Raw genomic sequence first — 23,861 nt, 5'->3', positions numbered from 1 at the left:
GTGTCTCTTCCGAGGGTTTCATTGCTCGGTTGCTTTCTGGAAGGCACATCTATAGAAAAATTGGTGGTGACAGATGGCCAGGGAAATCCAAAAGTCTGAGTAAAGGAAACAGCAAAAGTAGGACATCTCTCAGCAATAGAAAAAGGTAGGATAAGTAGATTGGTGCAAAGGAGAAATGAAGAAATGACAACGGAGGGTCTTTTGTCCGTTGTTGTCAGAGGTCTGAGCAGATCCCAAAACGTGTTGATGTGACTGAGCCCTGTCTCTGCTGGCAGCGGGGGCTGGGGCAGCTCCCTCCTAGGCCGGAGGTTGGGGTCTGCCAGAGGAAACCTGAGCTGGGCTCCCAGCCTTTAGACCTTTCAGTCTGCACGGCTGGAGGAAAATCTGCATTTCCCTGACCTTAACTGGGCCGCACTGGGTCCCACGATGATGGGTGCTGGTACTTTCCATTTAGCTGCATTTCGCAAGTTTTTGTGAGCTGTCGCAACTGGTCAGTAATTTTCTTCACATGGTCACAGAAAAGGTTGTTGGTGTTTACTGACCCCCACATTGTGCCAAATTATCATCACTTTTCTACTTTATAAGAAGATGCTTTAATTTTTGTTCTTAGATATTTTTTTGTGAATAATTCCTTAATTTCTCGTGGAACAAAGGACAGAAGCTGCCCTGATGCATTGAATTTGTTCTGGACTCTCTGCCTGTTCTCTCACTTGGGCACTTCCGTTCCTGTTTTCCAAATCCCCCACATCTCAGGCCAGCCCCAAGGACCCTCTGGCCTCAGCTTCCTCCCTGCCCAGGCTGCCCCGCTCCTCAGTGCCCTTTGGTGCGTTCGGTCCCGCAGAGCAGCGGGTCCTGGGGGCAGCGATAGCAGCAGATGTTGGTGTGGCACTGACACAGCCTCGGGTACCCCTGACCCTGCTCCCAGCGCTGCTGAGGCACACATTCGGTTGTTACAGGGATCTGAAGAGGAAGCTGGTTTATTACAGTGAGTGGAATCAGTCCTTAACTTGCTGTCTTTTCCCAGGCGTCGTCTGAAGGGTTTTTGGATGTTACTCACGTTTCAGGAATGCAGCAGATGTTGGCATAGGTGCCCGGTACTTTTTAGTATGTTTAAATAAGCAGTGGCAAGGCAAGAGAATATTTTAGAATTTAAATCATTGATGCTCGTGGAGTGCAGCTTGCTTAATCCTTTCAGTAAGGATCTCGCTGTCGTGGCTGGCTGTGCTTGCTAGGAAATGGATCTTTCACTCAGCTCTGCCAATTTTGGAGTCCTGCTGCCTCATCTCTGAAACTGCAACTTCTCCATGATGTCTTCTGTCTCTGCTTGGATTCATGAAGGGCCTCTGTCTGCATTTTGTCCTTTTCTCTTGTCGCAGATCATCAATCCTCAGGGTGTCTAACGGTGTGCAGTGGATGCGGGGGCAGCCCCAGAGGTCGGGCTCTGGCGCATTTGTGCCCTGGTGTATAGATGAACTGCAGAAGTCTGATAAGCTGCCATCATTATCATATGGAGAGATGGCATTTTAGTTGTGCTTGGGAGCTAGGAAGCACTGCTGAAAATACTGCAGTTAAGAAAGGAGAGGTTGCACTGGCAGCTGCCAGAATGTCTTTAGGTTCATGGAAACAGAAAGAGCTTTGTTCAGTGCAGGCAGTGAGGAGACAGACAGAAACTGGCTGCTAAGAATTTCAGTGGGGTATCCCCTTCATCAGATGAGAAATGCCTGTAATGAAATTGTCACTGATGCCTTATCCATGCAAATTGAGATCAGGGAGTTGATATGCCTTAGATGGAGAAAGACATCTGTGATGGCTACTGTTTTAAGAGCATAGTCAGCACCAGTTAAGGATGAATGTGCTATGTTTCAATTAATAAAATAATGTTTTGCTGCTAGTTTTAAAAAATTTAAAAATACTTCCATGAACACAAATCCCCCTTTGTTTTTGAGGTCCCCTTCATTTTTAAAGCCTTCGGTAGAGGTAAAGCCTGGTGTTTTCCCCAGGCAGCCACCAAGGTGTGAGTCTGAGCGCTCTGGGGGTTGAGGCAAACGATGGAGCCTGGGGATGTCGCTGTTGTGTGGGCAGAGGGAACCTGTCTGTGTCTGCCATCTCTTCTGGTGTTTGCTTGAGACACCTTCCCTGCTGAGGAGGACAAAATGACTGATTTTTACTGTGTTATCTGTAAAATTATTTTAATGCAGCAGTGGTTTCCAGCGTTAGAGTAATTGCTCTTATAAAATGAGTGCCGATTTTCTTCATAACGTAATGAACGTGTGATGTTTACACGACTGTCATGTGTTTCTGTGTTTGGTAATCAAGGGGGGAAAGGAGCTCTCTCTGTCAAGTGCAGTGTGTGATCTGGTGTGGTTTCAGCTCAAGGTAGCAGGTATTTCCTGCTCTTGGGTTGGTATTTTTTGTGTGGCAGGTGCAGCTCTGAGGTACTCGTGTTGGACGGGTCTCTGAGGCTCTCGGAGCAGTTTCCCTGGCACCTGGCAGTGATGGTCCCTCGTTTCTCCAGTGCATGGCTTCAGTAACACAGAAGTGAAATGTGCTTAATTCTTGCTCCATTTTCCTCTCTGTGTTCCAGCAGTTTGGCTGCTGACTCTGGTGGTGATTGCCTCTGAGGCTGATATTTGTCCTGGCCAGGTGGGTTTATTTGGCCGGTTCCTCCCCACTTGCCCTGTGCCATTGCTTTTGACCGGTGGAAAACGCCAGCTCCCAGCGTGGCCGCGTGTCCCCAGCGCCCGTGTGTCCCTGCACCTCCAGGGGATGATTTGCGCTGCCATTCTCCTCATTCCTCGCAGCTGAGGCTGCGGCGTTAACGCTGCCTGTGGTGATAACAGCCCCTCGCGTGGTGTGGTGGCATGAGGGCACATGGCTGAGGACCGAAACAGCAGAGAATAAGGATTTGACCTGTAGGCACCCACAGGACTTGAGATTTGAGTTTAGAATGCCAAACAACTTGTAGTTTTTATTACCTAGCTTGGGTTTCAGCTTGAGGGTCTCTCGTTCGCACGTGTCCAGTACAACCCAGTTAGAGTCGGTGGGTACAGGTGTGCGCACACCATTCTGCAGCCTTCTCCGTGCATTCACCTCCCCAGCCCGTCCGTGTGTGGGGCAGCACTGCAGGGACAGGGTGGTCTCACAGCAGTTATGTCACATGCCCATCCTCGTCCCCCGGCCCCACAGCACAGCCGGATCAGTCGCTGCCCGTGCAGGCACTGGGTTGGGACCCAGAGCCACCACGTCACGAGCCGTGAGTGTCCTGCACACAGCCCTGCTTGTCCCATCCGGTGATGTCCAGTGGTGTTTCCGTGATTTGGAAATAACATAGCTTTAATTTGTTTGGAATTAAATGTAAATACAAGGTGGGCTCTGAACCTCCTCAGCCTGTGTCTGCTGTCAGCCCTGGGGAGCCCAAACCCTGATGGTTTAGGCACAGTTGTGCTCTGAGACATGGTGCAGGGCACTGTGCTCTGAGAAGAGCGTAGACTTTCAAGTATTTGACTTAAAGCAGAAGCTGCAGGGATTAAAAACCAGTAAAATCTATGATAGGGTTCGTGTCGGCCAGCTCTGAATCACGCAATATCTGGCAGGAGCGTGGCATCTGTTGGAGCAGCGCACAGAAATAGTACACAGCAGTTTTCAGGTCAGGAAGCTGGGAACATCATGATCAGCTGAAGATGCCAAGGGACTGTAGGTGGGTGGGGTGTTATTACTCGGCCTGGTATTTGGCCGGGGAACCAAAACATCTCTGAACACCTCTGTGGGATTGTTGATAAGCACAGCCCAGTGGGACCCACTTCCACAGCAGGGACTGTCACCAAACAGCAACAGCTTCTGCTGTGTCTTTGCTTTGCTTTTCTTTTTGCATCTTCCCGGTCTCTCTGCTACTTCAGGTTCATGTTGAGGTATTGATGAGACGTCACTGGGGGGTTCCCAGGCCAAGGGGACCAGCAGCATGTTGGGATACATCAGGAGCGTTTGGGGGAACCCACGTGTGTCCTGCCCCTCTGCTCCGCTCCCGCCTCTCCCCTCCACCATCCATCCTCGCCAGCTGTGCCAAACTGATCAGGCAATTCTGGTTTTAAGGCCCGCTTAATTGCTTGATCTAATGAGCGCAATGGGAGGCACAAGATACTGCGGTACCAAGGGGGAAACAAGCAGAAAGCTTGGCCTGAGGAGTGACTGGATGTGCTGTCACTGAACACTGCCTGCAGTGGTTGTACCTGGGAGTATCATGGCGTAGACGGGAACTCGTACATCAGTCAGGCCGCTCTCTCGTAGGTTTTCCTACGTTTACTGATGAATGACCGGGTGCAGCCGTTGCCGTGCTGCTGCAGTGCAGTGTGGACACCTCGGTGACACCGGTCACAGGCAGGTGTCCATGCTGACACCACGACAGCAGGCAGGGGATGAGCTGCTGTGTCTTGTGCTCGGTGTCCTGGCTGTCAACTCTGTGGATTCATGTTGCTGACGTGGAAAGAAAGTCTTCAGTTATGCAGAGTGAGTTGTGCGTTTGGCATAAATAAGTACAAGTTTATCAGCTTTTGCTGCATAGCTGAAATGCTGCCTTTTTTTACCGCTGTTTGGGCATGCTGCTGTGCTTGTGATCACTTTTACCAACGTGGTACATTGGGCTGGGCTTAGAAACGGGAAGGTTTTCAGAAGAACAGGACCCAGGGCTGTTGAGATGGCAGTCGATGGTGGAAGTGCACCTTAGGGGTCAGAAGGTGCAAGACTGAATTTCAGCTTAGCTATAGACACGTTCCTTCTGGAAAACAACCAACGTCAGTGTTTGAAATTAAGGTCAACGCAGTGCTTTATTCATCCTTTTTCATTCTAAATGTGACTCCCATTTTGTGTCAGTACCAAGTAAATTTGAGACGCGTGTATGCATCCTCAGTTTCAACTACATGTTGATGGTTTGTACCCTGATGTGGACGGCTGCTTTCCTTTCTATACTTTTTACTCGACTGAGGGCTTTTGGGGTGCTGGAACTTTATCCAGGGCTTCCCTTACTGGCTTTACAGCTTGGATATGTGAAGTTGCAGACTGATTTTTGTGTACATTTGGCTTGTGAGTGTCACTTTGTCATCTCAGTCTCCCATGTTCTGAGCAGTTGTTTCGCATTGTAAGTTGTTTGGCACAAGTTCGAGTTGTAAAGTGGTTCTGTTGTGACTGACTGTAATAGCACTTGATGCTAATGAAGTGTTTATTCATGCCGCTGCCTTTAATGACAGCTATCTTCTAATTTGGATCTTTGATGATACCATAGGTAAAATACACACTCTTACTATGCTGTGGTACGTACCTGTACTCTGTCTTAAATCTATTTTGAACTAGTACCTTCTTTCTTCTAGCAGTTACTACTTGCGCTGCTTGCCCTTATCCTCCTGGTTTGCACGTATCTCCTTTATTACCTTTCTGAGTCCAAGGAAGATGAAGTGCCTGACCCTCACAACAGCAGTAGCAAACTGTGAGACAGGCTGTGCTGTGGTCACCATCCTTGGGTGCATTTAGAAGCTGTCCAGATGTGGTGCTCAGGGACGTGGTTTGGAAGGGGACATGGCAGAGTGAGGTGGCGGTTGGACCCGATGAGCTCAGAGGTCGTTTCCAGCCGTAAGGATGCTGTGATCCTGTGACCTCTGCTGGGAAGCGCACAGCAATCGAGCATGCGAGTGTCCAGAGCCCAGTGTGACGGTTCCCCACGCAGGCTGGGTGTGCTGTGCCCAAGGGGAAGCAGTTCGTTGCCCTGCAGTTCCCTGGTGGTTTGGGAGGTGGGATGGGAGGATCAGGAGTGCGTCATTCTGCAATGGCTGGGGTTTCTAAGCCCGTGCTGCCGTTCGTAGTGGCTGAGATGCGCACAGGGCCTGAGTGGTTGATAGCGAAATCCTTCCTCCTGTTGGCTCTCAGCACGCGCCTTCAGTGCTTGCAGTGCACCCATACCTGTGTGCAGGACTTGGGGTTTGCAGTCGGACTTTTGGGAGTTTTGGGCGACAGCAGGGGGTTCATTTTTCTCTGCTTGGGACTCCTGTGCCAAGTGGTTCTTGTGCTGCATTTGAGGCAATTTGCTCCTGACTGTTTCAGCAGCTGTTGGATTCACTGACATTTTGGTGTTGTTACGTGAGGTGAATGCAGACTTGCGGACTGAATTAAACATTTAGTAGTGGATTTATTTTACTGTAGAATTGCCTCATTTGAGCGTTGAAGCAGGACCGTCTCCCTTTATTTCCCTTATCTTGGGCATCACTTAAACAAATGTCTCGTGCTGGATGGGTTCATGAACCTCAGAGGTTCAGCATCCTTCTTCCCAATGTAATCTGCTGGATATCTGGGATTGTGTCGACACCTGGGGTTTGGTGATAGCGATGAGGTTTCATTGCGGTGTCTGCGTTGGTGGGATCTGTGACTGTCACTGCTCAAGAACATTCAGCGTACAGAATACCTGACGTGCCTGATGTATCCGAGCACACGGAGGAGACATGAAAGGATTCTTCCATTGGTCCTGCTTTTCTACAAGATTGGTGCATAAATAAGCTGTAAACGGTTGGACACATTTGGGTTTCCTAAATAGGATGGCTGTATTTATGTCTGTGCCAAAAAATAGAAGTGGCTGCCTTTCATTTTGAGAGAGCTAGCAGGAAAATAGGACGGTATGTGAAGTAACGAGGTTTTACATCCTTTCCAAAACTGAATAAATACCCGATTTTAAAACTAATGCTCATTTACGAACTCAAATAGCCACGAGCTTCTTTGTTAATTTTAAATATCATTATTCCAAAGTGGGCTTTTGTCCTGCTTTAGTTCCCAGTTGAAACGGATGATGAGGAGTACCTGTCAGCTTGCCATGTGGTGTGCAGACTGAACCCAGCGCTGGCTGGGAGTCCCCTCTGCCCCGAGCAGGTTGCTTCGTCTGTCCCTGACACAGCTCTGAGCAGCAGTAAAGCAGACGAACCCACCCTGCGGGGACGTGGTCGTTCGGAGCAGAGGAGGACGTAACTTCCTCAATTGATCTGGAGCATTACAAACCACACAGGACGTTTTGGGAGAGCTGTTGTTAGGCTGTTAGCCGTTTTCACTTAAATTGGGAAAAAACGCAGGCTCCTTGGTGCAGATGTTTTTTGTGGTGTTCCCCAGGCACGCAGCACAGCCGTTTCTGTCCATGCTGTGGGGATCGTGGCACTTCATGCGTTCTTTGTAGTAGAAACAGAATTCTGCTGATGTTACCCTGTAGAATATGAATTTTAATATTAAACTTAATGCTCTGCTATGAGAAATATGTAAACTTGGCTTTGGAGCAGCAGTATGCACTTCCTGGAATTGTGTGCATAGCGTGGTTATAAATAAGCCACAGGTTGTTTGGAATCGCTGGACTGGTCTGGGATCACAAACGGTATCGGGGAGAGGTGGTTTGCCCTGACAGCCAGTTCAGTATTGGAGAATGCAAAGTGTTTTAGTTTCAAAATTCGTAGCAGTAGCAAGCACACGTTGTGCGTGGTGATCAGCGCACAGAGCAGATACACATACACATACACATACACATACACACGCTCATGCAGCCCTGAGGGCAGGCGTTTGGTGCACCCTGAGGGTTCCTTCTGGTGGGGGTCAGGGGACCGACCCCCCCTGCCCCTGGTGGGCTCCCCATTGCCAGGGCTCGGAAGCTGCCCCTTGCTCTGGGATTTGGTGCATGAAGCGCAGCTTGGGGCTGGCTTCCCACGGCCTCTCTGCTCAGCAGAGACCGCCCGGGGATCCTCAGTGGCTCTCTGGAGTCTCCGGGTTGTTGGGGTTTTGCCATTTTCAATGGTTTTCAGCACAGGGGGGTATGAAGGACAGTGAACAGTGGACAGTGAATTGCTGTTATAAATGAGCAAATGGCAATCACAATGCATAGATTAGATTAGATTAGATTAGATTAGCTGCAGGGATGACTTCCAGCACGTCCACATCGCTGCTGCGTGGGCAACCTCGCACAGCTCTGAAGGTGCCCTCCCTGGATGTGGCCCAAAGTGGTGCTGTGGGTGTCTGGTTCGGCTCAGTGCAGACAGGTCAGTGGAAATCTGTCGGAAGGTGAACTGTCCATGAAGGGCAGTTGGCTGTATATTGGTGTGGTGTGGGCTCAGCTGCTTCTGTGTTTGCTCCAACCACCTCCACTGCTCTCTGCAGCCTGGCATGCCCCTGCTGCTGGCCTTGTTCTCGTGATGAGCTGAATTTTGGTGGGGCGTGTGGCTCATTTCAGTGTGAGCGCTCTGTCACGCTCCAGGCTGCTTTATCATAGCAGCAGTCGCTTGGACGCATGGCATTTTGGGGTGATGCGGTGCTGAGAGATGGGGGAATCTCTGTGCAGCGCCTGACTCTGCTGTCTGTGCTTTTCATTGAGTTTATTTCTGGGTTGCCCTGTATTACTTACCAGCAAGTAATCAACAGACCCACGTGTACATGATTCAGACAGGAGCCAGCCTGCCTTTCTGGCGTGCACGGGGATGTGTTGTAGTTGGATGGATAGTAACAGCCACGTTTTAAAGAAAAATCACCCCTGAGATGTGGATGAATTGACAATAGAAGTTACTGGTGCAACTCTGCTCTTCAGGCAACACAGTTAATTATAAAAATTGTTTAACGCTGAATGGTTTTGAGGTGTCTCTGAGTGATAAACATAACACCTGGACAGTGCTTTAAAGTTATGTTATTTAAAGTAATCACAGTCCCTTCAGTATGGGAATGTCTTCAGCTAGAAATGCTGTATCTGGTGTTATTGAATACATGGGTTGAACAGACTTTATTGTTTGGTGAGAACTTTGATGAGAGCCATTTCTGGGCTTTCTGGAGCCCTGCAGTGAGTGGTATCAGTAACATTTTCCCTCTCCAGGCCTATCCTTAGTTCGTTCACCTCTGCAGATGTTTCCTGTTCCATTTCTCCCGCACATCCCTGTAAGGAGATCGCCAGCAGCACACGGAGGGGTCTTGTGCGGGTTCTCATGCTGGTGAAGTGGGGGCACAAGTGGGTGACTAGACACTGCCTGGGGCCCGTCTGAGCATCTCCACAACCACCACGTGCTGCAAGGACGGGGGAGCTCGGATCCCCTGAAGGGCCGTGTTTGTCCTCTCATGGTCACAGCTGTGGCATGGGCATGGCGCACAGCTGGGGCGTTGAAGTGATGCTGCAGACACCACAGATCAGGCACAGCGCGACGAGCGCGGCTGCCACCGTCAGCTCTGCTCCACTAGAGGAATTACCACACGGGTCATGGGCAGCAGTAACGGGGCAGAAACCAGGAGCTGCTGGAATGATGGTACTCAACCATCTCATCCATTTTGTCTGGGTTGGTGTTTATTGTTTTTGCTATTGTGGTGTAAAGATGCCCTCAGAGGTGAAATGACTCCTTTTTCTGTTGACAGACCAGAGACGACTTCCTGGGCCAGGTGGATGTGCCGCTCAGTCACCTTCCGGTAAGCAGCACTTTTGTCATCCCCAGATGGGAAAAGCCCCAGTGTTACGCAGAATTTACTTCCATAAGGAGTCCAGTTACATTTTCTTGAACATTTCCAACATCGCATCATTAGAGGCTCAAAATAAAATCTTATGGGCAAGGAAGCACCACCGTGCACAGGAATTGGTAGAAGTGGTGCAGGGACAAGGCAGGCAGCTGCTCTCTGGTATCTGTTGACTTTCTCAGCATCCAGGATCCACTTCTCATTCCAATTCTTTCCTAAAACCCTGCTCTGGTTGGGGAAGCTTCTCTGGACGTGGCTGCTGGGTGGTTGTTTCTCACCCACTGTGGGGATTTTTGTCCTGGGAATCTTCTGGCTTCTTCCTTTTTTAATGATTGTCCCTTCCAGTTGAACCAGTTGTTTCCTGGTTCAGGCACTGAGCTGCCACTGAAGAATAACATTCACTGTGCTAAAATGATGACACTTTGCAAGCCAGAACTTCCCAATTCCTCAAGGCTCTCTGAAGGTGAATGTGGTTCCCCTCTCTCCATCTTCACTGAAAATTTCTGCAGCTCCAGAGCCACTTTTTTCCCAAAAACATCCTCCAGGACAGCTCACAACCCAGATTTCAGAGCAGCCGCTCTCCTCGAGCTGTACCACAACAGGGCCTCCACGAGCCCGGGATGCGCTCAGCCCCTGTGCTAATTGGTGTTTATGTGCTTGTTAAGGTGTGCACGCTGATTTGATGCTCAGGGGAATGTGCTGTGTGTCTTTATGTTCTAATCAATACTTTCCTCATTCATCCTCCTGGTACCTTAATAAGAGACATCATGGTGTACATATTAACAAATGTTTGCTCTCTCCTGCTGGTACTGCTGACTTGTTTGTCAAAATCCTTGTGTTCTCTAATGCTATCTAATTGTTATCTACAAATTTTGTTAAAGTATACAGCTTCTTTCACCTGTGTTACAGACAACTGAGCACTAGAAAGCAGTGCTTGTCAGTCACACGTGCTCTGATGTACGGTTGACTTGGTTACAGTCTGTGGTCTCAGTGCAGGATAAGAGTTCAGTGAACAAAGTCTGTGTGATGTTTGGTGTGATACTGAGATAGTGAGTTAGGATTGAGTTTTAAATTCTTGTTTATTGACTTTGAAGTACAACAGACAACAAAGCTGTAAATGAATAACAGTCTGGAGTGAGATTGTTCTGTGTTTAGAAAGGTTTCATTAAAGCATTGGGCTCCAGTCCGCAGGGCCAGGGCTGGGAAGGGATTTACAGATACGCTGTCATGTAATGCAGCGGATGGCAGATGAGCACAACGTACTGAGAGCTACCCACAACTTTTGTTACCCAGTTTTGTCAGCCCAAATCATAGGATCAATCAGAATAAAGTACCCCAAACTATCAACAGATTCAGTGTGTCCACCCATTTCTGATTGGCTTATTTACCTACTGGATTTTAAACTCCTAGTGTGTACCCATAGCATCTGTGCTCTCACAGGCATGAAGGATGTAACTTACTTGAAAAGAAAGCTGAAATTCTCATGTAATGAGAAGTTTTCAAGGTTTAAGGCTTTATGAAACTTACAATTAAGTGGAAATCAGAAGACGTCCTCTGTCAGCCTGATAGTGCTACTTATGTGCAGCATGAAAGATTTCCCAGTCTCGGCTGCTTTGGCGTTAGCAATGGAAGCCAACTGAGGAGGGGTTTGATTTCATCCCTTTCTAACATGCAGAAAAAGTGCTGCTTCAAAATGGCTGCAGCCTCTTCTGGCACCGGTGGGTGCCTGGGAGAGCTGGAAGGGGTTGGGTTGGCTGCTCTTTCCCCCTGTTTTCCGGCGGCGAGCGCTGTGCAGCGAGCAGTGCGGGTCCGGGTCCTGTCCCCGGGGGCTGCAGTGACACCTCGCGTTGTGGCTGGGAACGGCTGCACCGCTTCAGCTCTGGTGGGAGTGCTGCTGTGTCTGCCTGTAACTGCTGTTTTCTTAATGCTGCAGACTGAAGACCCGACCATGGAAAGGCCGTACACGTTTAAGGATTTCCTTCTCAGACCAAGAAGGTGAGCAGGAGCACCTTTGCATTTTAAAGCATTTCTTGCTTTGAGGTTTGTGATTTGCAGCTATAGAAGGGTTGCTGAGTGAAATGTACCTCCTTGTCTTCTAGCCACAAATCTCGTGTGAAGGGTTTCTTGAGACTGAAGATGGCTTATATGCCTAAAAACGGTGGCCAGGAGGAAGACAACGATCAGAGGGATGAATCTGAGGTGAGGCTTAGTGCTTGTGGTAGCGCTCAGGTTATTAGGGATTTGAGTATAATTGTAGAAAACGTCGTACCTCTGCAGTATAAAACCCTGGCAGCAGCGTTAGTAGCAGCTTACTCAGCTTATTCCCCCTTTCCTTTTTTTTACTGTAACCTGGTGTTTTCTCACCCATTTCAAGTATCTCAGAGTATTTCAGCTGCCAGAAGGAATTCTAAATGACTCAGTTTGCGAGCAAGCAGAAGTGGAAGTCATGCCAAGCAGAATTCAGAAAGTCTGTGCACGTAATTTATACACGTAATGGTCTGTGTTAGGTACCACGTCTTCAGAGGCCATTTCAAAGCAGATGTTATAACATTTTTCTTGACGCTGCGGAGAACAAAGCTCGCACGAGGACAGCAGGTCTAAAGACCTCTCAGTCCTTATCAGCCATGCCCACTGTAGGAACTGGCTGCAGCAAGGGCTGACAGCCACGCCAGCCTGGCTCTGCCCTCCTCGCCGAGGCTGCACAGCGCTCGCTGTGCCGTGGCTGAGGGCTCTGAGCCCCAGCTCTGGGCTCTGGCAGCAGCTGCTGCTCTGTGGCTTCTTGAGCAGGAGCCTGCTCATGGCACCGCTGCAGCAGGCAGCCGCCCAAAACGTGTGGGAATTCCAGTTGTCAGACACTGATGGATTTTAGGGGTTTTGTCATGGAAACAGGGTGCACACTGTAACCACGGAGTTCATTCTATTTCTGTATGACTTATGTTTAAGTAAATTTGAACTTCTGTGGAAATTTTTCCAGAATCTGTAAGTGACAATGAATGAACTCTAACTTGAACTTTAATGTATTTGTTCTCCATTCCTCAGCACGGCTGGGATGTGGTTGATTCCAATGACCCTGCATCGCAGCGTCAGGAGGAGCTGCCGCCTCCACCGCTGCCTCCTGGGTGGGAAGAGAAGGTGGACAACCTGGGGAGGACTTACTACGTCAACCACAACAACAGGACCACGCAGTGGCACCGGCCGAGCTTAATGTACGTGGCAGCGTAGTGCAGTGTCTCGTGGATGTGTGCAAAATTATCAGTAAGGGCGGTGATTTTTTCCAGCAAACATAGCCATTTTGAATTTACACATTCAAGGCCGGAAAAAGTCTTAAGCACAACTTTTATGAAGCAGTTTATAAAGGCACGCGATTCTTTTCAGTAGCAGAGTAATCGTAATCTTGATGCTGTGTTGCGTACCTGAACCTATGCTTTATTCATGGAAAAATTTTCTCAGATGAACTGGTAAATTAAGAACCAAAGTCTGGGTAGCTTCAGTCAAAAAGGAAACGTCTTTTTTTTAAGAATGGAAGAGACTTCCTCACACCAGCAGATCACGTTTACACATAGACGGTGTGGGAGTTCTAGGAAAGGCGGGAGGGAAGTCTGGGCACTGACACGTACCATAGGATATTGGGAGACAGGTGTGGAATTTGTCAGTAAGTAGTTTAACAGGGATAAGTTACTTTCTTTTGTAGATACTGTTGAAAAGGTAAGGAGAAAAAAAGTCAATGGTGAATTTTTAATTAAGCTCAACTGATTAATTTGAGGAGATCCTGATTGCTGTTCTTTTCCCCTTCACATGCTCTGGTTTCCCCACTCGCAGTGATGTGGGCTCTGATTCAGACAACAATATCAGACAGATAAACCAGGAAGCAGCCCACAGGCGGTTCCGCTCCCGCAGACACATCAGTGAGGACCTGGAGCCGGAGCCCATGGAGAGCGGAGACGTTCCTGAGGTGTGTGCAGGGCCTGGCTGTGGGAGCCGAGGGAATTCTCGCTGATGTGGTGCTCATTTGTACGCTAATCACCACACAACACGCCTAGTAACGTTTTCCATGGTGTTTATGGAAACTGCCTAGGTAAAATACCAGTGACACTGTAAAAATCCTAAGCAGAGCTGTACTTTCAAGGTCCCGCGCGTTTGTGGGTGCCTCATGGTGTATGCACAACATTAAATACTGTGCAAATGCTGGGAGGAACATTTGTAGTGCAAACATTGCATGTTATGTGTGTATATGTATGTTATGTATATATTACATATATATATGTTATATATATGTCAATAGAAACGCTTGCAATATTCTGCTTTGAATAACAGTGGAACAAGTTGTAAAAAGAAGGGAAACATGGCTGGAACTGCCAAGTATTTCCATTTTCTTTAGAGGAAAGAGAAGCTGTTGATTTTTTCCCCAAAATATGTGGTTTTAGTTAGAATTCTGAGATCTTATTAATCAGGGTGAGTGTTTCTTTAGTTTGTAGCTAGACTAAATGAAAATTTGGTAGATACCTGTAGGCCTAAGTGAGAGTTTGTGCAAAGTCTGACCCCGTTCAGCTTTAAGGAGTATTTTGTTATGTGAATCACAGAGTGTTTTGTGACAGCCAGTTTTGGTTCACTAAACGTTCTTCAGAGCAACAGATAGATTGCTGAAGCTCGTTGCACTCAGCAGCTGTTGGTATCTGATTTGCAGATACTAAAGAGTACTTTCTTTTATGCATTTTATTCTAAATTAAAATTAACTGTTAATTAAAATTAACAACGATTAACTGTTGTTCCTTACAAGTTCTTAGTAAGGTTGGAGGATTAGTAACATTTTGAACAACATTTCAAGTGTTTTTAAAGTATTTAATGAAAGCTCTTTTAATTGCACCTTGTCATTACCTCACTTTGTGTGTTGAGTTGTTTCTGTCGTCATCAACGTGGAGGCCGTTTTGAAGACAATGTGGAAATGGTTTTTCCCTGTGACTGAATGTTTGTGTGCGTGTCCTAGGGACTGGTCTACTTTGTTAAATGTTAGGGCTGATGATCACATAGGAGGTAAAGGGGAAGAAATCTCCATCTGTCTTTGTAGATCTTCAACGAAGTTTCTTCTCTTCCGTTAGCCCTGGGAAACGATTTCGGAGGAGGCAAGTGCCAGTGGAGACTCCCTGAGCCTGTCCCTGCCGCCGCCCCCTGCATCCCCCGTGTCCCGCACCAGTCCCCAGGAGCTGTCTGAGGAGCTGAGCCGACGCCTGCAGGTCACTCCTGATTCCAGCGCGGAGCAGCTCAGCTCTCTGATTGTACGTGACGGTGACGTGCTGCTGTCTGCAGACGCCTGTGCCCGGGGTCTTCAGTCGTTTACACGAACGGGCAGTAATTGCAGGTCTCACAAAAACCTGAGCATACAGTCAAAGTTATCTTCCAAAAAATGCGTCATGATTTCACCACAGAGCAAACTGTCTTGAACAACATAAACCTTCTGTTTAGATTTAATGTTTTCTTCTGCATGAGCTTAACTTCAGACTCAGCTACTGTTACACCTTTAGTGAAACAGAATATTTGTTACTAGAGAGTATCCAGCTAAGAATTTCCTCAGGAGAGAGGAAAAACTGCTAATGCTCTTTCAATCATCACCCATTGTACTACATGATAATTTCTCTTTAGTTCAGTATTTTATCTGTACACGTTTGCATTAAAGCATGTGCTTTATTGTGTTAGGATTTTATAAAACGCCTCATAGTTTACTGGATCAATTATTATAAGGCTAAGAAAGGATTAGAATTGAAAGTAGGTAGTTCTGGTGAGATCCTCAGGTTTGTAAATGGCTGATCAGGAAGAAATCTGTAAGAGTTTTACTTGAAGTGAAACCAAAAGATGTTCTCTATATTTGCGTTATCCATTAGTTTGTGAGCTTGATGATAGCACAGGAAATAAGGGTAATACACTTGTTATGTCTCCGCCTAGGAAAACAGTGATCAGTGTTAAAGAGAACGTCATGCTGTGATTTAGTCACTTGGAATATGCCATCAAGGTACCCTTGCAATTCAAGAGATAAGAAATCATGTTTGCTCTTGTTCCGATTAGACAGAATCTTGATTAGATGCAAGTTTCTCACAAAGAGCCTGTGCAGTAGGTTTCTCGTAATGATTTGAATGTTATCTAGAGGTTAGTTAGCAACTCACAGCTCTGACAGCCAACTGCCTGCATGAAGAGCCACTTGTGCTCTTGTAGATGAGTGCGGATTTTAGTAGACCTTCACTTGGAGGGCAGGAGGTTAATCAAATCATTTCAGTGGCAAGATCAAGGCCTACACTTTTTTACACTAAATAAACAGATGGTAGAGCTGCAAAGTTATCTTAATTAAAATAATTCAGTAATTATGTTCCTATACAGACTAGCTCTTTTATGAGCCATTAAGCGATAGCATCTTTCTTATCAGTGCCATAGAAATTGTAATAAGACCACACTTGCAAAGTAAGAAATTGTCAAGGCATTTAAAAGCCGTGTTCCTGTGCGTTGTCCAGTGTGAGGGTGTTGGGATACTGAAAGTAACAGAAAGAATCAGACAGTGCAGTTCCTCTCAGGCGCTTGCTGAGGCACCCAGAAGCCTGCAGAGCCTGCATGGGTCTGTGGGGTTTAGGGTGCAGCCCCAGCAGCTCCTGTCTGAGCTGAGCTCCCCTCCGCCCCGGCCCCGTCCCACAGCTCAGCCTCAGTTGGTCCCAGTAACAACAGATCCTGGCAGGCACAGGACAGGAACAGGCGGGAGCTTCATTTGGATTGAGCCTGGGGGCAGGAAGAGTATGGGGCGCCCAAGCTGTAACCCACGAGCTCAGGTACAACCGCCTGGCACCTCCTCTTGATCCAGGATCCCGATGGCTGAGATCCACTTCATGACCTTGCATGGAGGGTTGCTTTATGATTCTTGATCAGGAAGGATGTGTCTTGGGAAGTTCAAAAACTAGAAGGCAAAGAGGAAAATTAAGACTTGATGTCTTAAATGAAACACCATACATTTTTTAGGTAATAATTTTTTAGGACTTTGAGGTCTCATCAATAGTATTTGATTTATTGATATGCATTGCCTCTGCTTATGCTCCCTCCAGGTTCTCCAAAACATCTTCCAAAGATACTTGCAAATAGTTTTTGGAAGTTCTGTGGCATTTTCATGTCTCATTATGTCTTTAGTTCATCCTCCTCTTTACTGCTGATCCCACAACTGTAATTTTCCTGCCTATCCTCCTCTCTTGGGTTAGGTCAGTAGCACATTAACGTGGATGCTAGGGCTGAGTGCAGGTTGCGTATCCCGGTACTTTCTTTTTCTCAGTTAATCTGAAACAGTCCAGGATGGAATGGTGAGAATTTAGATATTTCAGTGCTTGCCACATTTCTGTAGAAGTATTAAAACTAAAGACTTTGCAACATAAGTACTGGTTTTTAGAGGTTTGGATTAAACAGGAGAAAAGTAAAGTTACTGAATAAAGCCCCATGTTTTAAGACACATTAACTTAAAAGACTTCTTTCCTTTTTTTCTTGCAGCAAAGAGATCCTTCTTCAAGATTAAGATCTTGCAGCGTAACAGACACGGTTGCTGAGCAGTCTCAGTTATCCCTGGTAAGTCAAAGTTAACTTCTGTTTATTTCTTCTTGCTTGAGCACTCTCTGATTCTGAATAATATCTTTTCTTAGGTCAGTTCTAGTCAGATATAGAGCAGGCACCTGTATGGGCATACGACTGTCCCCAGTAGTAGTGGATACCAAATTAATACCATCACGGTCAGCAGCTACCAGAGGACATTAATGAGAGAGCAACACGTTTTCAGCCTGAGCGCGTGGTCACAGAAACTGAAGTTATCTAACACGGAGGTCCAGTGTACTGAGCTCTGGGTGGAGGCAGTGGAGCAGGGGATGCTCCAGGGGTGCTCTCAGCTGGGGCAGCACCGTCCACACTGGGAGCTGCGCAGCCACAGCGCTCTTCTGCCAGACACGTTTCTGTGTGCATAGATATGTTTTACTGGGCGTATATAAATCTGTATGGCACTAAAAACATCGGTGTTTTGCCCCGTTGTAGTTTAAAGGAGACTTTTTGTGATAGTCCTCATACGATAGAACTGAGCAGATTTGCATCTGTTGTAGATGTTTAATCTGATTTAGGTAAGCAGCTGCTTCTGCAGTTTTATTTAAGAAGATCATTCAAGCAGGAAAAGATATAAAGATTTTTTTTTAAAAAAGAGTCTCTTTCACATCATAACCACCTTTGATCTAACTGATAGGAAGGAAGCTCTGTGTATTTTTTCCTGCAATGCAAGTGTGAGGATTGCAGAGGTGGTAGGCTGTAGAGAGACTTCATAAAGTAGAAATGTGCAAGACAGGCTTTGGAATAAAACCGTACAGGTTTTCAGAACAGTTTAATATTTAAAATAAATAGATTTTTCTTCCAGAATTTTTTCCCAATTCTTTTATTAGAATTATATTGCATATGGACCTACAAATAGCAAATTTGTTTCTCTTTTTAATGGAATCATTGGGTAAATAGAGTATATTGGTAAGTTTGTTATTAAAGCTGCTGTCTCTCCTTGGCCCTTTCTTTCTGTTGCTTTCGGTCAGGCATTTCCACCGACCATAGGAGTTTGTTTCCTTTCTTCACATGTTGTAGAAGTTTTTTCTCTGCATTTGCTGCTCCAGATGCCTGTGAGGGCTCTGGTCTGAGAACTGCTCGGGACTGTTGTCCCTGCCCCTGCTCTCCCCTCTGGGTGCACAGCGCTGCGGTTTTGGTGTGGTTTTGGGTACGGTTACGCCCCAACTCTCTGTGCTGGCCAGGGCTGCTCCAGGGGTTCTGCTGCTTCATCCGAGATCCCTTAACGGACCCTGGGTTTCTGTCACTGCTGCGGTCAGATCGGGGTTGGTGCTTTGGCTTTGGCTGTGTTATTGTAGGGCCCTCGTTTCATTCGCAGAAACAAAACAGCAGAATTGAAAGCATTGCTCTAAAACAAGGATGGTCCTGAACTTAACCGTGCGTAACCCTGACTAAGCTAATGAGAATTTATTTTCTAGCAGTTAAACACATCCTCTCTTTCTAAATACAGTGCTGTTCTTCACTCTGTCTTTTCCATCTGACTACTTCTGTGCACTTATTGATGACCAGAACGTATCCGGTTTGTTTTTAAGTACGTGTACATGTTCTCATTATTATCAGTAGCAACGCTGAAGGTATGGAATTGGATACAAGAACTCTTGAAACTGGTTCCTTTGGTGTTTTTTGTGTGAGATTCTGACTTGGTCATCGCTGATTGATGACTCAAGCTTTTCTGCTATTATCTTAAGCGCTATTTCCATCTGATTGCTCTCTCTTAATAAATGTGAGTGTCTGTGATTCCTTGCTCCTAAAGATGTGACAGTTTTCTGTGACCTTCATCACTAAATATACTTATCTGTAACATTAATTGTCATTTGACAGCAGAGTGGTCCATCTAGGAGAGCTCGTTCTTCAACTGTCACAGGTGGTGAGGAGCCTACGGTAATAATACTCTTTATCAAGCTCTATCTCTAAATAAAACGTGGGGAGATTTAGGTCTTGTACAACAGAAAACTCACAAAGCAGCAGTGTGCTGAATGAAATACGGCACCAAGTCAATAGTTTTATTTTTTGTTGATTCGAATTTTCTCAGAATTTCTCAAAACGCTTCAGTTTCACTCACACAGTGGCGTGTTTTAATGGTGTGGGTGTGGCACTGAGTTTTGACAAAGCTGTGCACTAAGGAAATACCACAGGCTTCTAAAAAATGAAAGCTGCCATACCTGATTCTTTACAGACTGGTGCTGAAGAGTCAGGGGTTAGAGACACCAAATCAGCATACACGTAGCTGTGTTTTTAGCTGTCATCTGTGTTCTCTTACTCTCCATTAGACTCATTAATTTTAAGTCTTGGAGGTGATCTTAATTTGAGACTGTGGAGATGCAATGATTTATCTTACAGCTCTTCATGGTCTTGTGTAGTGCCAGTTTTCATTCTCCAGTTGTTCAGCAGCCCAAGGCTGAGTTTTCACTTTGATCATCCAGTAAAATTCTGGAAGTGCTTTTATTCCAAGGACAGTGGGGTTTATTCATACTGGACCTTGTCAAAAACACCCCATTCTTTTTTAACCTGATTGAATGTCAGTCTGAAGCAAGTTATTTGATAGAAATCATTTTACAGCAACTATCATAAGTAGCTTTTATGAATATCCGTACACCTAGGTAATTTGTTTCGGGGAAAGAAATGCAGTTTAAACAGGATACGTGTCCTGTTTCCATGGCTCAGAGTGACTGATGTTTTACATTGTCAGTGACAGAAGATGAGTGGATTTGTTACGTGAGTGCGTGCAATGGAGTAGGTGTGGGTACTGCAGGTACAGTGCGTGTTTGGGGAAATATCTCTGTGGTTATCGACCACCTTGCTTTGCGGGATTTACTGCAAGTCCCCAGGGACCTTTCCCACCCCTCTGCAAAGGAGGCTGAGGAAAACACGTTAATGCACCGTGTGTCCCAGCAGCTCCATTCTCGTCACACGTTGTTCTTAACCACGTCACTTTTCCCCCCACTGTTCGTTGCAGACGTTGTTTAAAAGTGTTCAGTTTGGGGTAAGAGGCTCTGGACAAATGTGCAGTGGTAGGGTGCTTTTCACGCGCTGAAGGACAGGCTCTGTGTTGCAGATGGTGTCTGGGTGTCGTTAAGGCGCGAGGAGCAGTGAGTGGGGGCTGCGACAGCTCAGTTTTGGGAGAGCGTAAAGGGGCAGAGCGAGACCTTCCCTGTGCTTCTGTATCCTCCCAGCAGGAGGTGGGAATTGGCAGCATGGGTTGTGTGTTACTACAGCTAAATTACTAGTGTTTTACATTTCACATCTCTGAATTACCCACCCCATCTGTTTACTCCGTACCGTAGGCAATATTAATAGCCTGAACAGAGCAAACGTGTGAGCACGTGTAGCGCTGGCCCAGGAAGTCTGTGATTCGCTGTCAGCCCTCGGTTTCTCACGGACTATCAGATACCTCCATTGTCTCATTTTTAACTGAAGCATCATCTGTGGACTGTCTCAGACCACTTGCTGGGGCCTTACTGACCACCGGGTGACGGTTTGGAAACCACAAGAGCAGTCTTGGAGAAGGGGGGGGGTTCCCACCATTGCCTGTTGCCTCCGTGAGCAGAGACGAGTGGGAAGTGGCAGGAAACAAATCCCTGAGAGTCTCGTGGTTTGTTTCAGGGGCTGTTCCCTGCTTTCCTCAGCTGGTTTCTGTTTCCTGGTGTAGTACATCAGCTCTTTTTTCCTTGACTCAACTGCACAGTTACATCAGTTCTTATTTATCCATGCTAATAAAGGGAAAACACACCCACCTTTTTAAGGAATAAATAATTAAAACTTCTTGTCGTTATGTCTTATCTACAAATTAAAAAGTTCAAGGACGTATGAACTCAGCTGCGTTCTGAACAAGACACCTGAATCTGTGCAAAGGGGAATCAAAAGTTCCATTGTGAGAAAAAATTAGTTGGCTTAAAAGTACTTGAAGAAGCGCTCATAGGAAATGGAATCAGATACAGTGTATTTGTTGTGTTTAAGAGTGTTGTAAGTTAACAAGTTCTTCTTTTTAAACAATAGACCTATGCAATGTACTTTTTTAGCTATTATAAAATAATACAGTAATTTCCTCCTTGCGCAGCCCTCCGTGGCCTACGTACACACCACACCGGGCTTGCCTTCGGGCTGGGAGGAAAGGAAGGATGCGAAGGGCCGCACGTATTACGTCAACCACAACAACCGAACCACAACGTGGACACGGCCCATCATGCAGGTGCGGGTCCGCTACAGCGCTTTGTTTCCATTGGTGCACTGATATCGGGTCTCTTCAGAACTCTGAAACGTGAAAAAATAACATCCTCAGCATTGTCGTGGCAACTCAGGGCAATCGTAAAAGAACTGCAGTGATCGGGATGTGTTACTGCTTTTAAATGTAGTAAGGTACAGATTGGGTCGATTGCTCCAAGGGAAGGAGTTTACAGACAGGTACATACGAACTAACGAAAGGAGTCAAATGCCTCCATAGGGTTGAATTTGAAGTTGTGTCGATCTGTTAATGGTACCATACTGTGTTTGCCCTTCCAATGGAATTAAATGCTTGATCTTTTAGAAAGTGTATTTACTATTTCGTAACAAGAGGAGATACTTGCCCCATTTTTAAGGGTGGTGGCTCTGGATGACCCGTGTTTCTGACGTTTGCCCATTGGTTTTGCTGTGCGGTAGCTTGCAGAGGACGGCATGGTGGGGTCTGCAGCCAACAGCAGCAACCACCTGAGCGAGCCCCAGATCCGGCGGCCCCGCAGCCTCAGCTCCCCCACGGTGACGCTGTCGGCCCCGCTCGAGGTGAGGGCGCCGTGTTGTGCAGCAGCATTACTGAACTTTTATCATCATTGGATGATGTGTTTTGTGAGTGATTATTTGGTTTGGTGAGCTAAAGCATAATCTGCGTGTGTGTCTGAAGCCTAAGTTGTTGTGACTCCCTTTAAGTGCTGTGAGTATGTAAAATCAGAAATATTTTTTTAAGTTGAAATATTTATGCTGATAACTTTGAAAATAATGCAAGCAATTGAGTTCGGAAAATCTTTGCATTAAGACACTGATTGTGTTTTATATTCCTCATCTTCCAAAAGGATATTTGATTTCTTTTAAGTAGCTTTACAAGTAATTCAGAATACTGTTGAATTATGTTCACTGCAGCATGTTTGAGGAACAACTTAAGTGGCTGCTTATGCAAAGACAATGATTTACTGAACCTTAAAAATCAGCAAAGAAGAAACCAATCCATTATCAGCTAAGTGCATGTTTGTGGACAGTAACTGAAAAGTACAAATGCAAACAGCATTCGCACATGGTGCTGAAGTCTTGTTTTCTGAGGGCGATAGTCTGTGCTTTCAAAGGTGACTACATCTGGATCAAAGCCAAACCACACCAAAACACATCATGCAGCCCCTGTTTTTAACCACTAGCCATCCATCAGTGAAGCAGTTTTGCTGCTGTGATCATTTATTTTTAAAGTGTTGTCTAAAATCTGTAATTGCAAACTTCCGCTTATCTTAGGAACTTGTTTTCGGTTCATTTTTAACGGCGTTGTCTGAAGTTGTAGGTAGGAAATGCGTTGAAAATTGGGTAACATCACCTCACATTCAGGCTACTCTCTTGTTGTAAAGTGAGGAATATTGCACTGTGAAACACGAAGGAATGCTTTTATTTTTTCCTTCATAAAATGGAATATTGAGATGCCCAGGGCAGCTGCAGGAAGATACATAATCCAATGTAAATGCCGTGGACGTTATCGCTGCAGAGAGAAGTGACCACACGCTGAGTCCTTCACTGCCAAAAGCTCGGTGTGGTACAAGGAGTAGAATTCAGCCAAGTCAGTTCTGGGAACTCAGGCCAGCGCTTACCTCTGGTGCTAATTGCATCTGGAATGAAAAGCTGTTTGCTGTGCAGCCGCGGTTCGCTCATTTTACAGCATGGAGTGCCCTTTGACAGCTCTGTCTCTCTGGCTTTCTGCAGGGCATGAAGGACTCCCCGGTGCGCAGGGCGGTGAAGGACACCCTGTCCAACCCGCAGTCCCCGCAGCCCTCGCCCTACAACTCCCCCAAACCCCAGCACAAGGTGGCACAGAGCTTCCTCCCTCCTGGCTGGGAGATGCGGATAGCGCCCAATGGCAGGCCCTTCTTCATTGATCACAACACCAAAACCACCACATGGGTAAGAGAAGCTCTGGGTCATGCTTTTAAATCAGGGGTTGTCTCTCAAATGTCTGGTTTCCTGTCTATGTACCCCCATTTTATTACTGTATCCATCTGTGAGGGGGGTTGTCAGCCTGTAATACCTGTAAATAGCGCCTGTGCATTGAGAAAATGTAAGGTCACCTTCATCCTTTTCAAGCCTGTTTGTGATAGCATGGCTTGTGATGTTTTTAAGAGCCAAAATGTGTGTGTGTGTAAATGTGGCTTTGGGAGTGCGTGCGCTGCTCAGAGCAGGGCTCTGGATAGAGCACATTAAATGGAGTCGCTCTCTTACATCACCTTAACTAACTCTTAGCATTTAGAACATCAGCATATGAATCCTGATAAAGTACGTGACGCATGCAAATACTGAATGTTTTATCACTTTTGTACGTTTAGTTCTATATAACCGTAATGTAGGAAGATTTCCAGGTAATTCTGTGCTTGACTGAGACAGTAGACCTAAGTTGATCTGTTGGGTTCACGGTTGTGTGTTTCTGTTACAGGAGGATCCACGACTGAAATTCCCAGTGCATCTGAGATCAAAAGCATCTTTGAACCCCAATGATTTGGGCCCTCTTCCTGTAAGTGATAATGTGTATGTATTTTAAT

The 23,861-nt window shown here is 46.4% G+C and overlaps 1 protein-coding gene across 1 annotated transcript in view; it reads left to right on the top strand.

Moving 5' to 3' along the window:
- NEDD4L (neural precursor cell expressed, developmentally down-regulated 4-like, E3 ubiquitin protein ligase) overlaps positions 1-23,861 on the top strand; it is a gene marked incomplete at its 3' end in the record, with an annotated part of 54,995 nt that overhangs the window by 19,456 nt on the left and 11,678 nt on the right. The window contains exons 4-15 of the mRNA XM_010188263.1: positions 9,400-9,450; positions 11,429-11,490; positions 11,595-11,694; positions 12,535-12,701; positions 13,315-13,447; positions 14,592-14,768; positions 17,005-17,079; positions 18,922-18,981; positions 21,158-21,289; positions 21,739-21,858; positions 23,032-23,229; positions 23,756-23,833. Of these exons, the coding sequence (XP_010186565.1) occupies positions 11,444-11,490; positions 11,595-11,694; positions 12,535-12,701; positions 13,315-13,447; positions 14,592-14,768; positions 17,005-17,079; positions 18,922-18,981; positions 21,158-21,289; positions 21,739-21,858; positions 23,032-23,229; positions 23,756-23,833 (1,287 nt within the window). The remainder of the gene's footprint in view (positions 1-9,399; positions 9,451-11,428; positions 11,491-11,594; positions 11,695-12,534; positions 12,702-13,314; positions 13,448-14,591; positions 14,769-17,004; positions 17,080-18,921; positions 18,982-21,157; positions 21,290-21,738; positions 21,859-23,031; positions 23,230-23,755; positions 23,834-23,861) is intronic.

Source organism: Mesitornis unicolor, unplaced genomic scaffold, assembly GCF_000695765.1.
Source record: "Mesitornis unicolor isolate BGI_N332 unplaced genomic scaffold, ASM69576v1 scaffold13927, whole genome shotgun sequence".
Taxonomy (NCBI): Eukaryota; Metazoa; Chordata; class Aves; order Mesitornithiformes; family Mesitornithidae; genus Mesitornis; species Mesitornis unicolor.
The sequence above is the reverse complement of the archived record's forward strand: the minus strand, read 5'-3'. Positions and strand labels throughout refer to the sequence as shown.